Source organism: Oncorhynchus mykiss, chromosome 3 (genome assembly GCF_013265735.2).
Source record: "Oncorhynchus mykiss isolate Arlee chromosome 3, USDA_OmykA_1.1, whole genome shotgun sequence".
NCBI lineage: Eukaryota > Metazoa > Chordata > Actinopteri > Salmoniformes > Salmonidae > Oncorhynchus > Oncorhynchus mykiss.
This window is the reverse complement of record NC_048567.1, coordinates 75,857,259-75,870,228: the sequence shown is the minus strand read 5'-3', so window position 1 is coordinate 75,870,228 and position 12,970 is coordinate 75,857,259. Positions and strand designations below refer to the sequence as shown.

The 12,970-nt window shown below is 42.2% G+C and overlaps 1 protein-coding gene across 1 annotated transcript in view; it reads left to right on the top strand.

Annotated features, from left to right (window-relative positions):
- The window catches only part of LOC110520599 (collagen alpha-2(V) chain), a 64,960-nt gene that overhangs the window by 49,464 nt on the left and 2,526 nt on the right, over positions 1 to 12,970 (top strand). The window contains exons 19-52 of the mRNA XM_036975225.1: positions 366 to 410; positions 571 to 669; positions 1,002 to 1,055; positions 1,268 to 1,375; positions 1,623 to 1,676; positions 1,791 to 1,889; positions 2,054 to 2,107; positions 2,404 to 2,502; positions 2,644 to 2,697; positions 2,803 to 2,856; positions 3,011 to 3,064; positions 3,225 to 3,278; positions 3,579 to 3,623; positions 3,758 to 3,856; positions 3,954 to 4,061; positions 4,356 to 4,409; positions 4,822 to 4,875; positions 4,967 to 5,020; positions 5,132 to 5,185; positions 6,901 to 7,008; positions 7,106 to 7,159; positions 7,301 to 7,354; positions 7,558 to 7,719; positions 8,351 to 8,458; positions 8,562 to 8,669; positions 9,246 to 9,299; positions 9,459 to 9,566; positions 10,088 to 10,141; positions 10,453 to 10,560; positions 10,661 to 10,714; positions 10,821 to 10,928; positions 11,258 to 11,561; positions 11,843 to 12,024; positions 12,480 to 12,722. Of these exons, the coding sequence (XP_036831120.1) occupies positions 366 to 410; positions 571 to 669; positions 1,002 to 1,055; positions 1,268 to 1,375; positions 1,623 to 1,676; positions 1,791 to 1,889; positions 2,054 to 2,107; positions 2,404 to 2,502; positions 2,644 to 2,697; positions 2,803 to 2,856; positions 3,011 to 3,064; positions 3,225 to 3,278; positions 3,579 to 3,623; positions 3,758 to 3,856; positions 3,954 to 4,061; positions 4,356 to 4,409; positions 4,822 to 4,875; positions 4,967 to 5,020; positions 5,132 to 5,185; positions 6,901 to 7,008; positions 7,106 to 7,159; positions 7,301 to 7,354; positions 7,558 to 7,719; positions 8,351 to 8,458; positions 8,562 to 8,669; positions 9,246 to 9,299; positions 9,459 to 9,566; positions 10,088 to 10,141; positions 10,453 to 10,560; positions 10,661 to 10,714; positions 10,821 to 10,928; positions 11,258 to 11,561; positions 11,843 to 12,024; positions 12,480 to 12,722 (3,105 nt within the window). The remainder of the gene's footprint in view (positions 1 to 365; positions 411 to 570; positions 670 to 1,001; positions 1,056 to 1,267; positions 1,376 to 1,622; positions 1,677 to 1,790; positions 1,890 to 2,053; positions 2,108 to 2,403; positions 2,503 to 2,643; positions 2,698 to 2,802; positions 2,857 to 3,010; positions 3,065 to 3,224; positions 3,279 to 3,578; positions 3,624 to 3,757; positions 3,857 to 3,953; positions 4,062 to 4,355; positions 4,410 to 4,821; positions 4,876 to 4,966; positions 5,021 to 5,131; positions 5,186 to 6,900; positions 7,009 to 7,105; positions 7,160 to 7,300; positions 7,355 to 7,557; positions 7,720 to 8,350; positions 8,459 to 8,561; positions 8,670 to 9,245; positions 9,300 to 9,458; positions 9,567 to 10,087; positions 10,142 to 10,452; positions 10,561 to 10,660; positions 10,715 to 10,820; positions 10,929 to 11,257; positions 11,562 to 11,842; positions 12,025 to 12,479; positions 12,723 to 12,970) is intronic.

The window sequence follows — 12,970 nt, the reverse complement described above, 5'->3', positions numbered from 1 at the left end:
CTAATGATGTCACCAGGCAGACCAAAACTCCATCCCATAAAAACAGGCTGACATTTGCGGAGGTCTTTTCAAACAGCTGTCACTCTAAAAGGGCATTGTCATAATTTTCACACATTCACAGTATAATCCCAACCTCATAGTGTGGTAATATGTATATATATATATATATATATATATATATATATATATATATATATATATATATATATATATATATATATATATATATGTATATCTATACACACACACACACACACAGGGAATCACGTTTTTGACTGCACTGGGCCTTTAACATCCTTATACGCACAATGGATTTTGGTAATGCACTTAAGATTTTATTAATATGAAACATTTGCTATTTCTAGGGTCCTTCAGGAACTGACGGTGGCCCAGGTACTAAGGGTCCAGTGGTGTGTATATTATCATTAATCTAGTACTCCTAATTACCAAGAAAATAATTTGAAGTTAAACAACTGTAATTGTAATTTCGCATAGTATACCAATAGAGTTTATAAAGATATATATGATCAAGATTTGTGTGTATTTAGAGATGCTCCTGTTGTTTTGTAGGGTACCATGGGTGTGCAGGGTCCCGGGGGTCACCTCGGTCCCCACGGTCCACCCGGACCTCAGGGAAGTACTGGACAGCCTGGGATCAAAGGTCAACTGGTAATGTGGTGTCTTTTCACTTTGGATAAAAGTTTTTTTTTTCTACTCTTGCGAGGTCCAGACATTCATGTTCCTTATACATGTATAAATACACTATCAATGTTATGACATGCATGCTCTAGACATAAACATCGTGCTGTGTTACTTTGGCCTTTACCAAAGCACAGAGGAAATGGCCCAGAGCGTCTTCTAAGCAATGTACTTTTACTGCAAAATAGTTGTGTTGACTGTTTGACAAGGGGATGGGGATTTTGTTTTTCATTTTTATGATGCATTATCTATAATAAAATGTGACTTGTGATATACTGATGCATCTCACGTCTTTGTTTCAGGGAGATGTTGGTGTTCCTGGATACAAAGGAGAGGGCGGACCCAAAGGAGAACCTGTAAGCCCAATTAATGTGACCTTTCACAGATTACTTTATATACAGTGATTGTAATATATTACAATACTTGGTTGTCTAAATGTACCTTATTCCACATTGGATGAAAGAGAAACACTGTCATACCTGGTACAAACTGTATTAAGATGGTTGAATGTCAAGTTTATTGAGATAAAGTTAAACACATTTTAAATAAAGTTTGTTTTGATTCCTAGGGTCCCCCTGGTTCCCAAGGAGTGATTGGGCCCCAGGGTGAGGAGGGAAAAAGAGGAAATCGTGGTGACTCTGGTTCATTAGGACCACTGGGTCCTGTTGGTGAGAGGGTGAGTCTACCGTTGGCCTCTCTACTACTGAACACATCTAGATTATAAGGATTTAGGTCAGTGACTGTAAATTCAGACTTCTCACGATTAATTTCAGCCCTCCATTCTCATTTACCTCAGTTAATTCACCATGAATATGTCCTCAACCCTGTGCAGACAAATGTATATTGTTTCATAGATTGTAATCTTGGTACCTGTATATTCAATGTGTCTTCGTTTCATTTATTGATGGGCATGTGTATTACAGGGGTCACCTGGTAACCGAGGTTTTCCCGGTGCTGATGGATTACCTGGACCTAAGGTACAGACAGATGATCAGACATCTATCACAGCTAAACCATGTGGTCATTAGACCGGATTCTACGGACTGGAGCCCCAAGCCCAAACCTAACTCACCATACTGTTTCTCCTGAAGGGTGCTCAAGGAGATCGTGGACCATCTGGCATATCTGGGCCTAAAGGTTCAGGAGGCGATCCAGGGCGCACTGGCGAACCAGGCCTCCCAGGCGCAAGGGTAATGTGAAGACATCATCTAGATTTCCAAGTTTCCTTCGTTAACTTATGTCCCAGAGTTATATCTATAAAAAAAAAAACGATGCTGATTGGAATCTGTCTTGGTGTACCACATATTGTGGATCTTTGTTTCTGAAGCTCATAACCTTGCATGTTGTTTTATAGGGTCTGACTGGTACCCCAGGAGTCCAGGGAGCAGAGGGCAAGCCAGGACCACTGGTAAGGTTGACCATAGGTGGAAAAAAAGAGTCTTTACACACATCCAAGTTAATACAACTTTTTTTTAAACTGCAGAGAAGAAGCTAATGCACTCAGCGATTGCCACAGCTCCAACAAGTGTTCTTAAATCAATTATTTCACTGATATACCAACAAGCTTTAGAGCGACAGGTCTATTTTTCAGACGATCAGTGAGTGGACAATACCTCTTTTCGAGGTTTGACCATTGGCGTCAGATGTCGTAACACTGAATGAACAGCCAGAGGTAAGTGTTGTGCTTGTGTCCTCTGTCTGAAGGGCCCAGCAGGAGAAGATGGCCGCCCAGGACCAGCAGGATCTATTGGAACCAGAGGTCCTGCAGGAACCATGGGAACACCTGGACCAAAGGGCTTTAACGTAAGGAACTTTAAAAGTTCTAATCTTCTCAGCGTGTCTTGCTATCAAACTTGTCCTATCTCCTCATGACCTCTTGAATCAAATCATTAAATAAAGGTGAAATAAAAAATAAAAATGACCCCTTGTCTTTTCAACCCAAAGGGAGATCCAGGGAAGACAGGTGAACAAGGATCTCCAGGAGTGGCAGGACAAAGAGTGAGTGTCTTTGTCAATGAGCACTAAATTACTTCTGTCTTTGTACGTGTCTACAAAAACAATTGTGTTTATGAGGACGATCACTAATGATGATTTCCTTTCTAGGGTCCTCCTGGGAAAGATGGGGAGGTTGGCCCTGCAGGTCCCGCTGGACCTCCGGTAAGTCACCTGTTGGTCTCTGATTATCAAGACTCCTATCTAGTAGCATTCTGGTATAGACATTACCAATCTCATTTCAAAGTATGCTGTATCACAATATACTCATCTTGATGAACGATTGAGTGAAAATGTTCTGTAAACTGTTTGTCTGAAGGGTGTGGCTGGTGACAGAGGAGAACAGGGACCTCCCGGTGTGAACGGCTTCCAGGTGAGTTATCATACATTTTTACCAATGGCACTAAGAACGGTGAACAAGATAGCTGATTGGCTGATTACTGAAAGTGTCAGCAAAGCTTGTCACTTGTATGGGATTGAACCAACTGCGCACTGTTGTTGTCATCTGAAGTGTATATGCTGTTGTGTTTCAGGGATTACCTGGACCACCAGGCCCCCCTGGAGAGTCAGGAAAACCAGGTGATCTGGTGAGTTTGATGAATAATATAATATCATATACAGTATATGGCATTTACCAGACTCTTTTTTTATAGTCTCTGACATGGATTTACAGTCATGGATGCATACATTCTATGCATAGTTGACCCCAGGGGGAATCGAAACCACCATCCTGACGTTGCAAGCTCCATGCTCTAGCAACTGAGCACTTGCACAGTCTGAGTTAGCTGAAGTATATCTCTAATAAGATAAATAGATCCTCTGTTTTATGGGATGCAATCCTCATTGTTATCATGACGTTATAGATTGACTTTATTTGTCTTGTTTAGGGTATCCCCGGAGAAGGAGGTGCTGTGGGTCAAATTGGACCAAGGGTACATTTACCATCTTACTAATATAAATATATATTGGAATATATTGAACATACTGTATATACCATGTAGTATTGCACCAGACACACATATACATTGTATGTTGTGTGACTGACACCTGTTCTGTTTTTAAACAGGGAGAACGTGGAATCCCAGGAGAGAGAGGAGAACTTGGACCTCACGGTTTAGCTGGACCCAAAGGAATCCCCGGAGCACCAGGACCCGATGGACCAAAGGTATTTGTTGTAATGTGGAACCTCAACGAAGGATTATGTGAATTGGATCTTTGAAGCCGCAAATATGAGACTGATCCCATTGCTTTTTTCCCCAAAGGGTAGTCCTGGACCTCACGGTGGACTTGGTGACCTAGGACCTCCTGGTCTTCAGGGGATGCCTGGTGAGAGAGGGATCTCTGGTCCTCCTGGGCCTAAAGGTGACAGAGTAAGTATTCACACACTGCTTGATTATCTCCTTGTCTTACAGTATCCTGTCTAGGGAGACGGTGTATTCATCTCCTTATCTTATAATATCCTGTCTAGGGAGACGGTGTATTCTTGTTTCTGTCTACTGAATGTGTATGATTGTTTTCTACTGTGATTTGTGTGGACCCTTGGAAGAGTACAGTAGATGTTGGTAGTTAAAGGGGGGGGCAAAGCAAACAATTAAATCATTATGATAACATGAGAATAGTATTATCCATCTGATTCTGACATGTGACATTCTCCATTATTGTAGGGAACAAGTGGAGAGAAGGGATCAGAAGGTACACCTGGAAACGATGGCGCAAGAGTAAGTCAAATTTACACATGCATTTTATCTTTCGCTTTAATAATACAACACAAAGAGGCATCGTGTTATTTCTTATTTTGACCTAAGACAAATAGTTTTGTGCTTTCATCATGTGAAGACAGATACCAGATGTTCTTATTTGAAAGGTGCTACAGTAGCCCCAGGTGCTTACCAAGCTTATTCAAACAGTTGGCGAACCATGCTTATCTGTACTGCGGGGTTGTAAAACAACAACAACAAAGACACTTCCTTATAAGGGATGAGTTATTCTACAGTGGAGTATTACAGTAGGAGTCAGCTCGGAAACACGTAGCTGCATGTTCTGTCAGAGAAATATGTCTGCTCATTTAATTGTACAGAGTCACAAAATGGATGAATGTATTTCCTTTAACAAGACCTTTTCTCACCACAGGGTCTTCCTGGTCCTCTCGGCCCACCCGGACCCCATGGACCCAGCGGTGAAAAGGTAAATACACATTTTGCCAAAAGCTAGAATCTTTTAGTTAGCTAATATTTTGTTGTGACACTGGAACAACTGGAACTTGTTGTAATTGCAGGGAGAAGCTGGACCTAAAGGCCCTCCTGGACCTCATGGATCAAGAGCGATGCCTGTGAGTGGACAACCTGACATTCAGTATAAAACCACACAGTGACACATTTACCTGGAAATGATCATATCAGCAGTTATGGCATTATGATCTGTTTGCATTCTGTTCCACCAGGGAAACCGTGGTGAACCTGGTCCTATTGGTCCTGTTGGGTTTGGTGGGCCACCCGTAAGTCATTCTTAATTACTGTAACCCATGATGCCTATGAGATGACATTAAATTGATTGTCTTAGCATCGTACTAATACTAATATTAATACCACTACTAATAATAATAATAATACGTTACATTTATAGAGTGCTTTTTATTTACAGATGTAAATAACGCAATTATAATAATTCATGTCATACTGTTTATCATACAGCGTAGTCGTAAAGTATTCAGACCCCTTGACTTTTTCCACATTTTCTTTCATTACAGCCTTAGTGTTATTTTTCATCATCAATCTACACACAATACCCTATAACAACAAAGACAAAACTGGTATTTAGACATTTTTGAAAACTGAAATATCACATTTACATAAGTATTCAGACCCTTTACTCAGTCCTTTGTTGAAGCACCTTTGGCAGCAATTCCAGCCTCGAGTCTTCTTGGGTATGACGCTACAAGCTTGGCACACCTGAATTTTGGGAGTTTCTCCCATTCTTCTCTGAGGATCCTCTCAAGCTCTGTCAGGTTGGATGGGGAGCATCGCTGCACAGCTATTTTCAGGTCTCTCCAGAGATGTTCGATCAGGTTCAAGTCTGAGCTCTGGCTGGGCCACACAAGGACATTCAGAGACTTGTCCCAAAGCCACTCCTGCGTTGTCTTGGCTGTGTGCTTAGGGTTGTTGTCCTTTTGGAAGGTGAACCCTCGCCCCAGTCGGAGGTCATGAGTGCTCTGGATCGGGTTTTCATCAAGGATCTCTGTGAACATTGCTCAGTTCATCTTTCCCTCAGTCCTGAAAAGTCTCCCAGTCCCTGCCGCTGCCACCACCATGCTTCACCTTAGGGATAGTGCCAGATTTCCTCCAGACGATGCTTGCATTCATGCCAAAGACTTCAATCTGGGTTTCATCAGACCAGATAATCTTGTTTCTTGTGGTCTGAGAGTCCTTTAGGTGCCTTTTGGCAAACTGTCACGTGCCTTTTCCTGAGGAGTGGCTTCCGTCTGGCCACCCTACCATAAAGGCGAGTGTTAGCCTAGTGGTTAGAGCGTTGGACTTGTAACCAAAAGGTTGCAAGAATTAATCCCTGAGCTGACAAGGTAAAAATCTGTCATTCTGCCTTTGAACAATGCAGTTAACCCAATGTTCCTAGGCTGTTATTGAAAATAAGAATTTGTTCTTAACTGACTTGCCTAGTAAAATACAGGTAAAAAAGGCCTGATTGGTGGAGTGCTGAAGAGATGGCTTTCCTTCTGGGTTGACTATTGGGTTCTTGGGTACTTCCCTGACCAAGGCCCTTCTCCCCCGATTGCTCAGTTTGGGCAGGCGGTCAGCTTTAGGATGAGTCTTGGTGGTTCCAAACTTCTTCTATTTAAGAGATGATGAGGCCACTGAGTTCTTGGGATTCTTCAATGCTGCAGACATTTTTTGGTACCCTTCCCCAGATCTGTGCCTCAACACAATCCTGTCTCAGAGCTCTATGGACAATTCCTTCAACCTCATCGCTTGGTTTTTGCTCTGACATGCACTGTCAACTGTGGGGCCTTATATAGACAGGTGTGCCTTTCCATATCATGTCCAATCAATTGAATTCACCACAGGTGGACTCCAGGATTTGACCCACCCCTTGTATATAGCATATTATTAAACCTCCTTTTGTGTTGTCTCATAAAAAAAGTAGGGCCTTTGGGATGTTTCCAGCTCTTATGCTTATTTTCATATTATTCTTATACAGGGTCCTGATGGTCAACCAGGAGTCAAGGGGGAGCCCGGAGAGCCAGGTCAGAAGGGTGACGCTGGTTCTCCAGGGCCTCAGGGCTTATCTGGATCCCACGGACCTCCTGTGAGTAAACATGTCACATTATCTTGTGCTACATTGTCTCACATAGACAACAGATCAGGAGGAACAATATCATACAACAATCTTCATCTCTCCGTAGGGTATTGTTGGTGTGGCTGGACTGAAGGGCGGCAGAGGAACCCAGGGTGCACCTGTAAGTCCATGTTTTATATTTTGATCAGTCTCTGGGGACTTTGACATGATTGTGTCCATGTATTGACACATGCAGTTCAGAGAGTATATAAACATGTAATGAACAGTAATCATGTGGATCTTCTCATCTTTTCACTCATAGGGCCCCACTGGTTTCCCTGGATCTGCAGGCAGGGTTGGACCACCAGGCTCAACTGTAAGTAATCACCAAACCACTTTTGGTTAGATTGATTAAATGTACCAATTCGGAAGTAGCCATCGGCTATCATTTTAATATGCCACTGGAATTTAATACTTTGATGATAACCACTTACCAGCTATTGTGAATGCACTTCACATTATTCTCATAGAGATAAACAACAATAACAACAAAATAACAACAAATTATGTTTGTGACAGGGTCCCATTGGAGAGGCCGGACCCCTTGGTCCCCCTGGGAAGGAGGGTCCTCCTGGCCTTCGTGGAGAGAACGGATCCCCTGGAAGACAAGGAGAAAGAGGCCCCCCAGGACCAGCCGGAGGCCCAGGAGACAAGGGAGACTCTGGGGAGGACGGACCCACGGTAAACTATCAATGAATAGCAATGTTTCTCAATCGGTTCCTGGGAAAATCTCAGGTGATGCACATCACTAAGCCATTGATAAGTTCAATTGGGTGTATTCATACAGGGCTAGAACAAAAATATAAACCTCAGGGATTGATTGGACATTGTAAACTGGGTGGTTCGAGCCCTGAATGCTGATTGGCTGACAGACGTGGTATATCAGACCGTCTACCACGGGTATGACAAAATATGTATTTTCTATAGCTCTAATTACATTGGTAACCAGTTTATAATAGCAATAAGGCACCTTTGGAGGTTTGTAGTATATGGACTATATACCACGGCTAAGGGCTGTCTCTACGTTGCGTCATGCCTACGAACAGCCCTTAGCCGTGGAATATTGGCCATATACCACACTCCCTCGTGCGTTAATTCTTAATTAACACATTGCTGTATAATACAATTTATCGACTCCATTCAGTCAGGATTTGCATTGGAATAAGAAAAATAATTATCAACCAAAATATCAGGAAACATCCAATTCATGAACTGAATGACAAGTTTGAGTCGTGTTGAATTGGACTTACCCCAACCCTGGTACAGCACAATATCCAGTCAATATAAACTCCACCTGGGTTTTTTCCCGCAGGGTCCTGATGGGCCTCCAGGTCCCGCCGGAACAACAGGACAGAGAGGCATTGTGGGTCTTCCTGGTCAGAGGGGAGAGCGTGGAATGCTGGGACTTCCTGGACCAGCGGTGTGTATTGATTTGGATCACACGTGTGGCCACAATATGAACTGCTTCTACATTGCATGTTACAGTGCGACTCATGGTTCCAATGCCCCTGTGGTGTTTGTAGGGTCCTCCAGGGAAACAGGGGACTGCAGGACCTGGGGGAGACAAAGGTCCCCCTGGCCCGGTCGGTTCTCCTGGTGCCAACGGACCCCGTGGCGATCCTGGTCCTGATGTAAGTTGACCCTTACACTTTTTTGCCTGAACAAAACTCTTTACTTCACAAGTCACCATTTGTGTCTGGATTCAGGATCATAGGCATTTGACCCTATTTCCTACTTCACAGTAGGGCCATTCATTTTTTTGAAATATATATATTTTGTATTACATTTTTTGCATAAATGCCTTCTTGAACATATGAACTTTCATGTGCCTTAATTACAAACTTAATTGGAGCAGTAAATAATAATAAAGATGATAAATTATAAGCCTAGTTTAGCCAAGGAGAAAACACTGAGCTACAGTATGTCGGGAGAAAGGCAGTCTCCATGATTGGCTGAGATAATGGTGGGGGAGAATAGAGAAACTACTTCCTGGAGGACAATGCAATGCTGACTCATGCCTTTACATGGGAATTCTTAAAGAGATGGGTGGGGCTACGGCTTAAGAGGGTGTGAACGATGCTAAATGGGCAAAAACAGAGCAGAGCTCTCTAGAAAACAAGTTTATCCCATTTTAAAGAAGCATAACTTCTCTTGTATGGAGTGTATGGAGAATACAGTAGTTAATCACAATATTTATTTTCCTCCAGGGTCATGCTGGATCTGATGGACCACCAGGCAAAGCTGGAGTCATTGGTCAAAGGGTAGGAAGGAGCTGAACACTTTTAATTTTCAATACTGTTTCCAGAACGTCTCCCATTGTTTATTGTGCTTGACCAACTGTGCTGTAACAGCAAGACAAATTATTTTCAACCTTTTTAGGCGTGGCAATGAAATGGTTCTGGTTCTGATGACCCTCACAGGGAGAGAGAGGGGACCATGGTCCAGAGGGACTGATCGGGACCCCGGGACAACCCGGAACTCCGGGTCCAGTTGGTGCCACCGGTGGTTCTGGAAAGAGAGGAGACGCTGTACGTAATATGCCCTTTTCATTAACGCTGGACTTTCCCTGCCAATACATGAGCATCCCACGGTGAGATAAGATGGGGAAAGGAAAGGGTCATGGTAATGTGTACATGTTACTGAATGAAATGAATGACATTTTATTTTTGTGTCAAATTGCCAGTTGGCGTCCCATCCCTTATGGGATTAATTGACCCAAATAAACATTACAATAATTCACTGGGATAATTCAGTGATAATTCTTCTTCCGGTGTTCTCGGCAGTTTGCATCGCATAAAGAGTGAATGTTTTTTTAATACTAATAAATAAATACTAATAATAAATAATACTAATAAATAATAATAATAAATAAATAATAATAATTTTTAAAAAGAAGAAAAAAAAGAAGAAAAATCAATACATACTAAATAGTAAATAAGGGTATCCAACAATCATTTTAAATACAGAAAAATTAAACAGAAGGTATTTGAACCCAGTTACTAATATACAGTACCTGACTAAGTCATGCTGTGGTCTTATTCAAACACAGGGTTCCAGAGGACCAAATGGTCCCCCCGGTTCAACAGGAAAGAGAGGGTTAACGGTAAGACCATCATCAACAGATGCATAATCAAAAAATCTAAGGTTATCATTTCATTTGACTTGAATGACTATACCACCAATTTATCTTAAACATGTATTTAATATCCTAATAGAAATCCAAGTAATTTGATTTCCTGCGAGCATTCACAGAAATGATTACCCAGTATGTGATGGTTAAAATTACTAGACTCATGTCAGAACTCATTTGCTTATTTGTATGACGACACAATCACAAACAGAAATTAGCTTTCTTGTTTTTTCATTGGATTTCCCATAAACATTGTGACTGCACGGTGTCCTCCTAAACAACAGGGACCACAAGGACCCAGAGGTGATAAGGGTGACCTGGGAGACCACGGAGATAGAGGACAGAAGGGACACAGGGGATTCACCGGTTTACAAGGTTTACCCGGACCACCAGTACGTCAAATCAATACATACAGTATCTGTTACTGAGTAGAATGTATACCCATTAAAGTACTATCTGTCTTGATATTACATTTTGTATTTATTTTTATAGGGTACAACAGGAGAGCAGGGAGCATCAGGAATAGTCGGGCCAAGTGGACAAAGAGTACGTACCATACAGGAGGACACTGTTCTATGATGTTCCATATTGTTAACCATGTTGTATTTCGTGACTCATTAAAATGTATCTTTAATATGGTATGTTATGATAGGGACCCTCTGGACCAGTTGGACCCCCAGGAAAAGAAGGGTACATCGGCCAGCCTGGACCAATGGGACCTCCTGGAACCCGTGGAATTAGCGGCGAGATCGGACCTGAGGCATGTTGATATGAGGGTCATTTCACCCTTAATTTGACCAGTTTCTCACGGGCAGGAAAATCATTATATAATTGATGGACATTTTTGTCAGGGTTGGGCAATTCATGTCTGACATTTTTAGGTGGAAATTACACATTTTAGAAGCCCTTTTAAACCTTGAATATACCTTGAATACATTACAATTTGTGATCAAATTAAGATAGCAGATCTGTACACTGAAATAAACATTTTCCGGGACGACAACACATTTGGCACATAATGTTAAGACACATCATTTGTTCATACTTAAATGAAACATTATTACTTACCTCTTACTCTGTGGCTTCCAGGGACCTCCTGGAGAGCCAGGCCCCACTGGTCTCCCCGGCCCTCCCGGCCCCCCCACAGCTGCCATGGATGACCTGTTTGGCGCCATGCAAGACTACGATGACGGCCCCCCTCCCCCTCCCGAGTTCAATGAGGATGAGGCTTTGCCCAACAGCAATGCCACCCAGCAGCTGGACCCAGGTGTCCAGGCCACTCTGAAGGCCCTCAGCAGCCAGATCGACAGCATGAAAAGCCCCGACGGCAGCAGGAAGCACCCGGCCAGGACCTGTGAGGACTTAAAGCAGTGCTACCCACTGAAAAAGAGCGGTGAGTTGTTGTTTCCATGAGGTGGGATGTACTACACATCAGAAATCATCATTATGGTGTTTTTTTTGTAGTTATTAGGTATTCAGACCATGTCTCATTAATCTTATTTTGGCAGTACTTCTACCCCTGATGTCGCCACGTTTTCTAACTCACATTTGAAATATCCCCCATGTAAAAGTAGCCAATAGTCTGGCAGATGGGATCTAAATTCACGAGTAAATATTTGCTATTTTATTTTGAATGTGACAATTGTGGGACAATGTTCTCCTTCTCTGTTCCAGGTGAATACTGGGTCGATCCAAACCAAGGAAGCTCAGAGGACGCTATCAAAGTACATTGTAATATGGAGACGGGAGAGACTTGCATCTCAGCCAATCCCGCCAGCATACCTCGCAAAGTGTGGTGGAGCACCTCAAGGAATAAGCCTGTGTGGTTTGGAGCGGACATCAATAGAGGACAGCAAGTAAGAACAATGTTTCTACCCTGCAATCCTCATATTTTTTCTATGACTCAGGTTGGAAAACAACTCCAGGAACTGCTGGATCACTGGGCATTCAAAATGTCCCCCCTAAAATTGTACATTTCAGAAGTCTGAGGGAATTCTGCTCCTATGCATTCCTACCCAATTCCACCCCTAATTATAGGATGCAAGTATTTTATATGGTAGTGGGTTATTGCTGAGGGAAAATACTTGTAAAGCAAGATTGACCACGGCTGGTAATTTTACAAATCTAGCAACAGACACACATTTTACCATCACTGATAATAAATATGTAAATGTTACCTGTACATAGATAAATAACGACATTACCGATAACTGTTGATAACACATTTAAATGTAGTTTAATCTAAAATGTGAGTTCATCAAATGGTGGCAATTTTCCAACTTGTTTGTTTTCTCTTTTTGTGCATTCACAGTTCACCTATGGTAACAAAGACCAGCCGGCCAACTCTGTCACGGTTCAGATGACGTTCATTCGTCTGCTTTCCAAAGAGGCTTCTCAGACCATTACCTACCACTGCAAGAACACAGTGGGCTACAAGGACGAGTCGACTGGGAACCTGAAGAAAGCTGTCATCCTCAAGGGGTCCAATGACCTGGAGCTCAAAGCAGAGGGAAACAGCCGCTTCAGATACACCGTGGTGGAGGACAGTTGTGGAGTGAGTAATATTATTATATTATACAGTATATACATATATATATATATATATATATATATATATATATATATATATATATATATATATATATATATATAAACTGGGTGGGTAAACCCCTGAATGCTGATTGGCTGACAGCCGTGGTATATCAGACCATATACTATTATAATATTTATTTTTGCTGCTCTAACTACATTGGTAGCCAGTTTATAATAGCAATGAGGCACCTCAGAGGTTTGTGGTATATT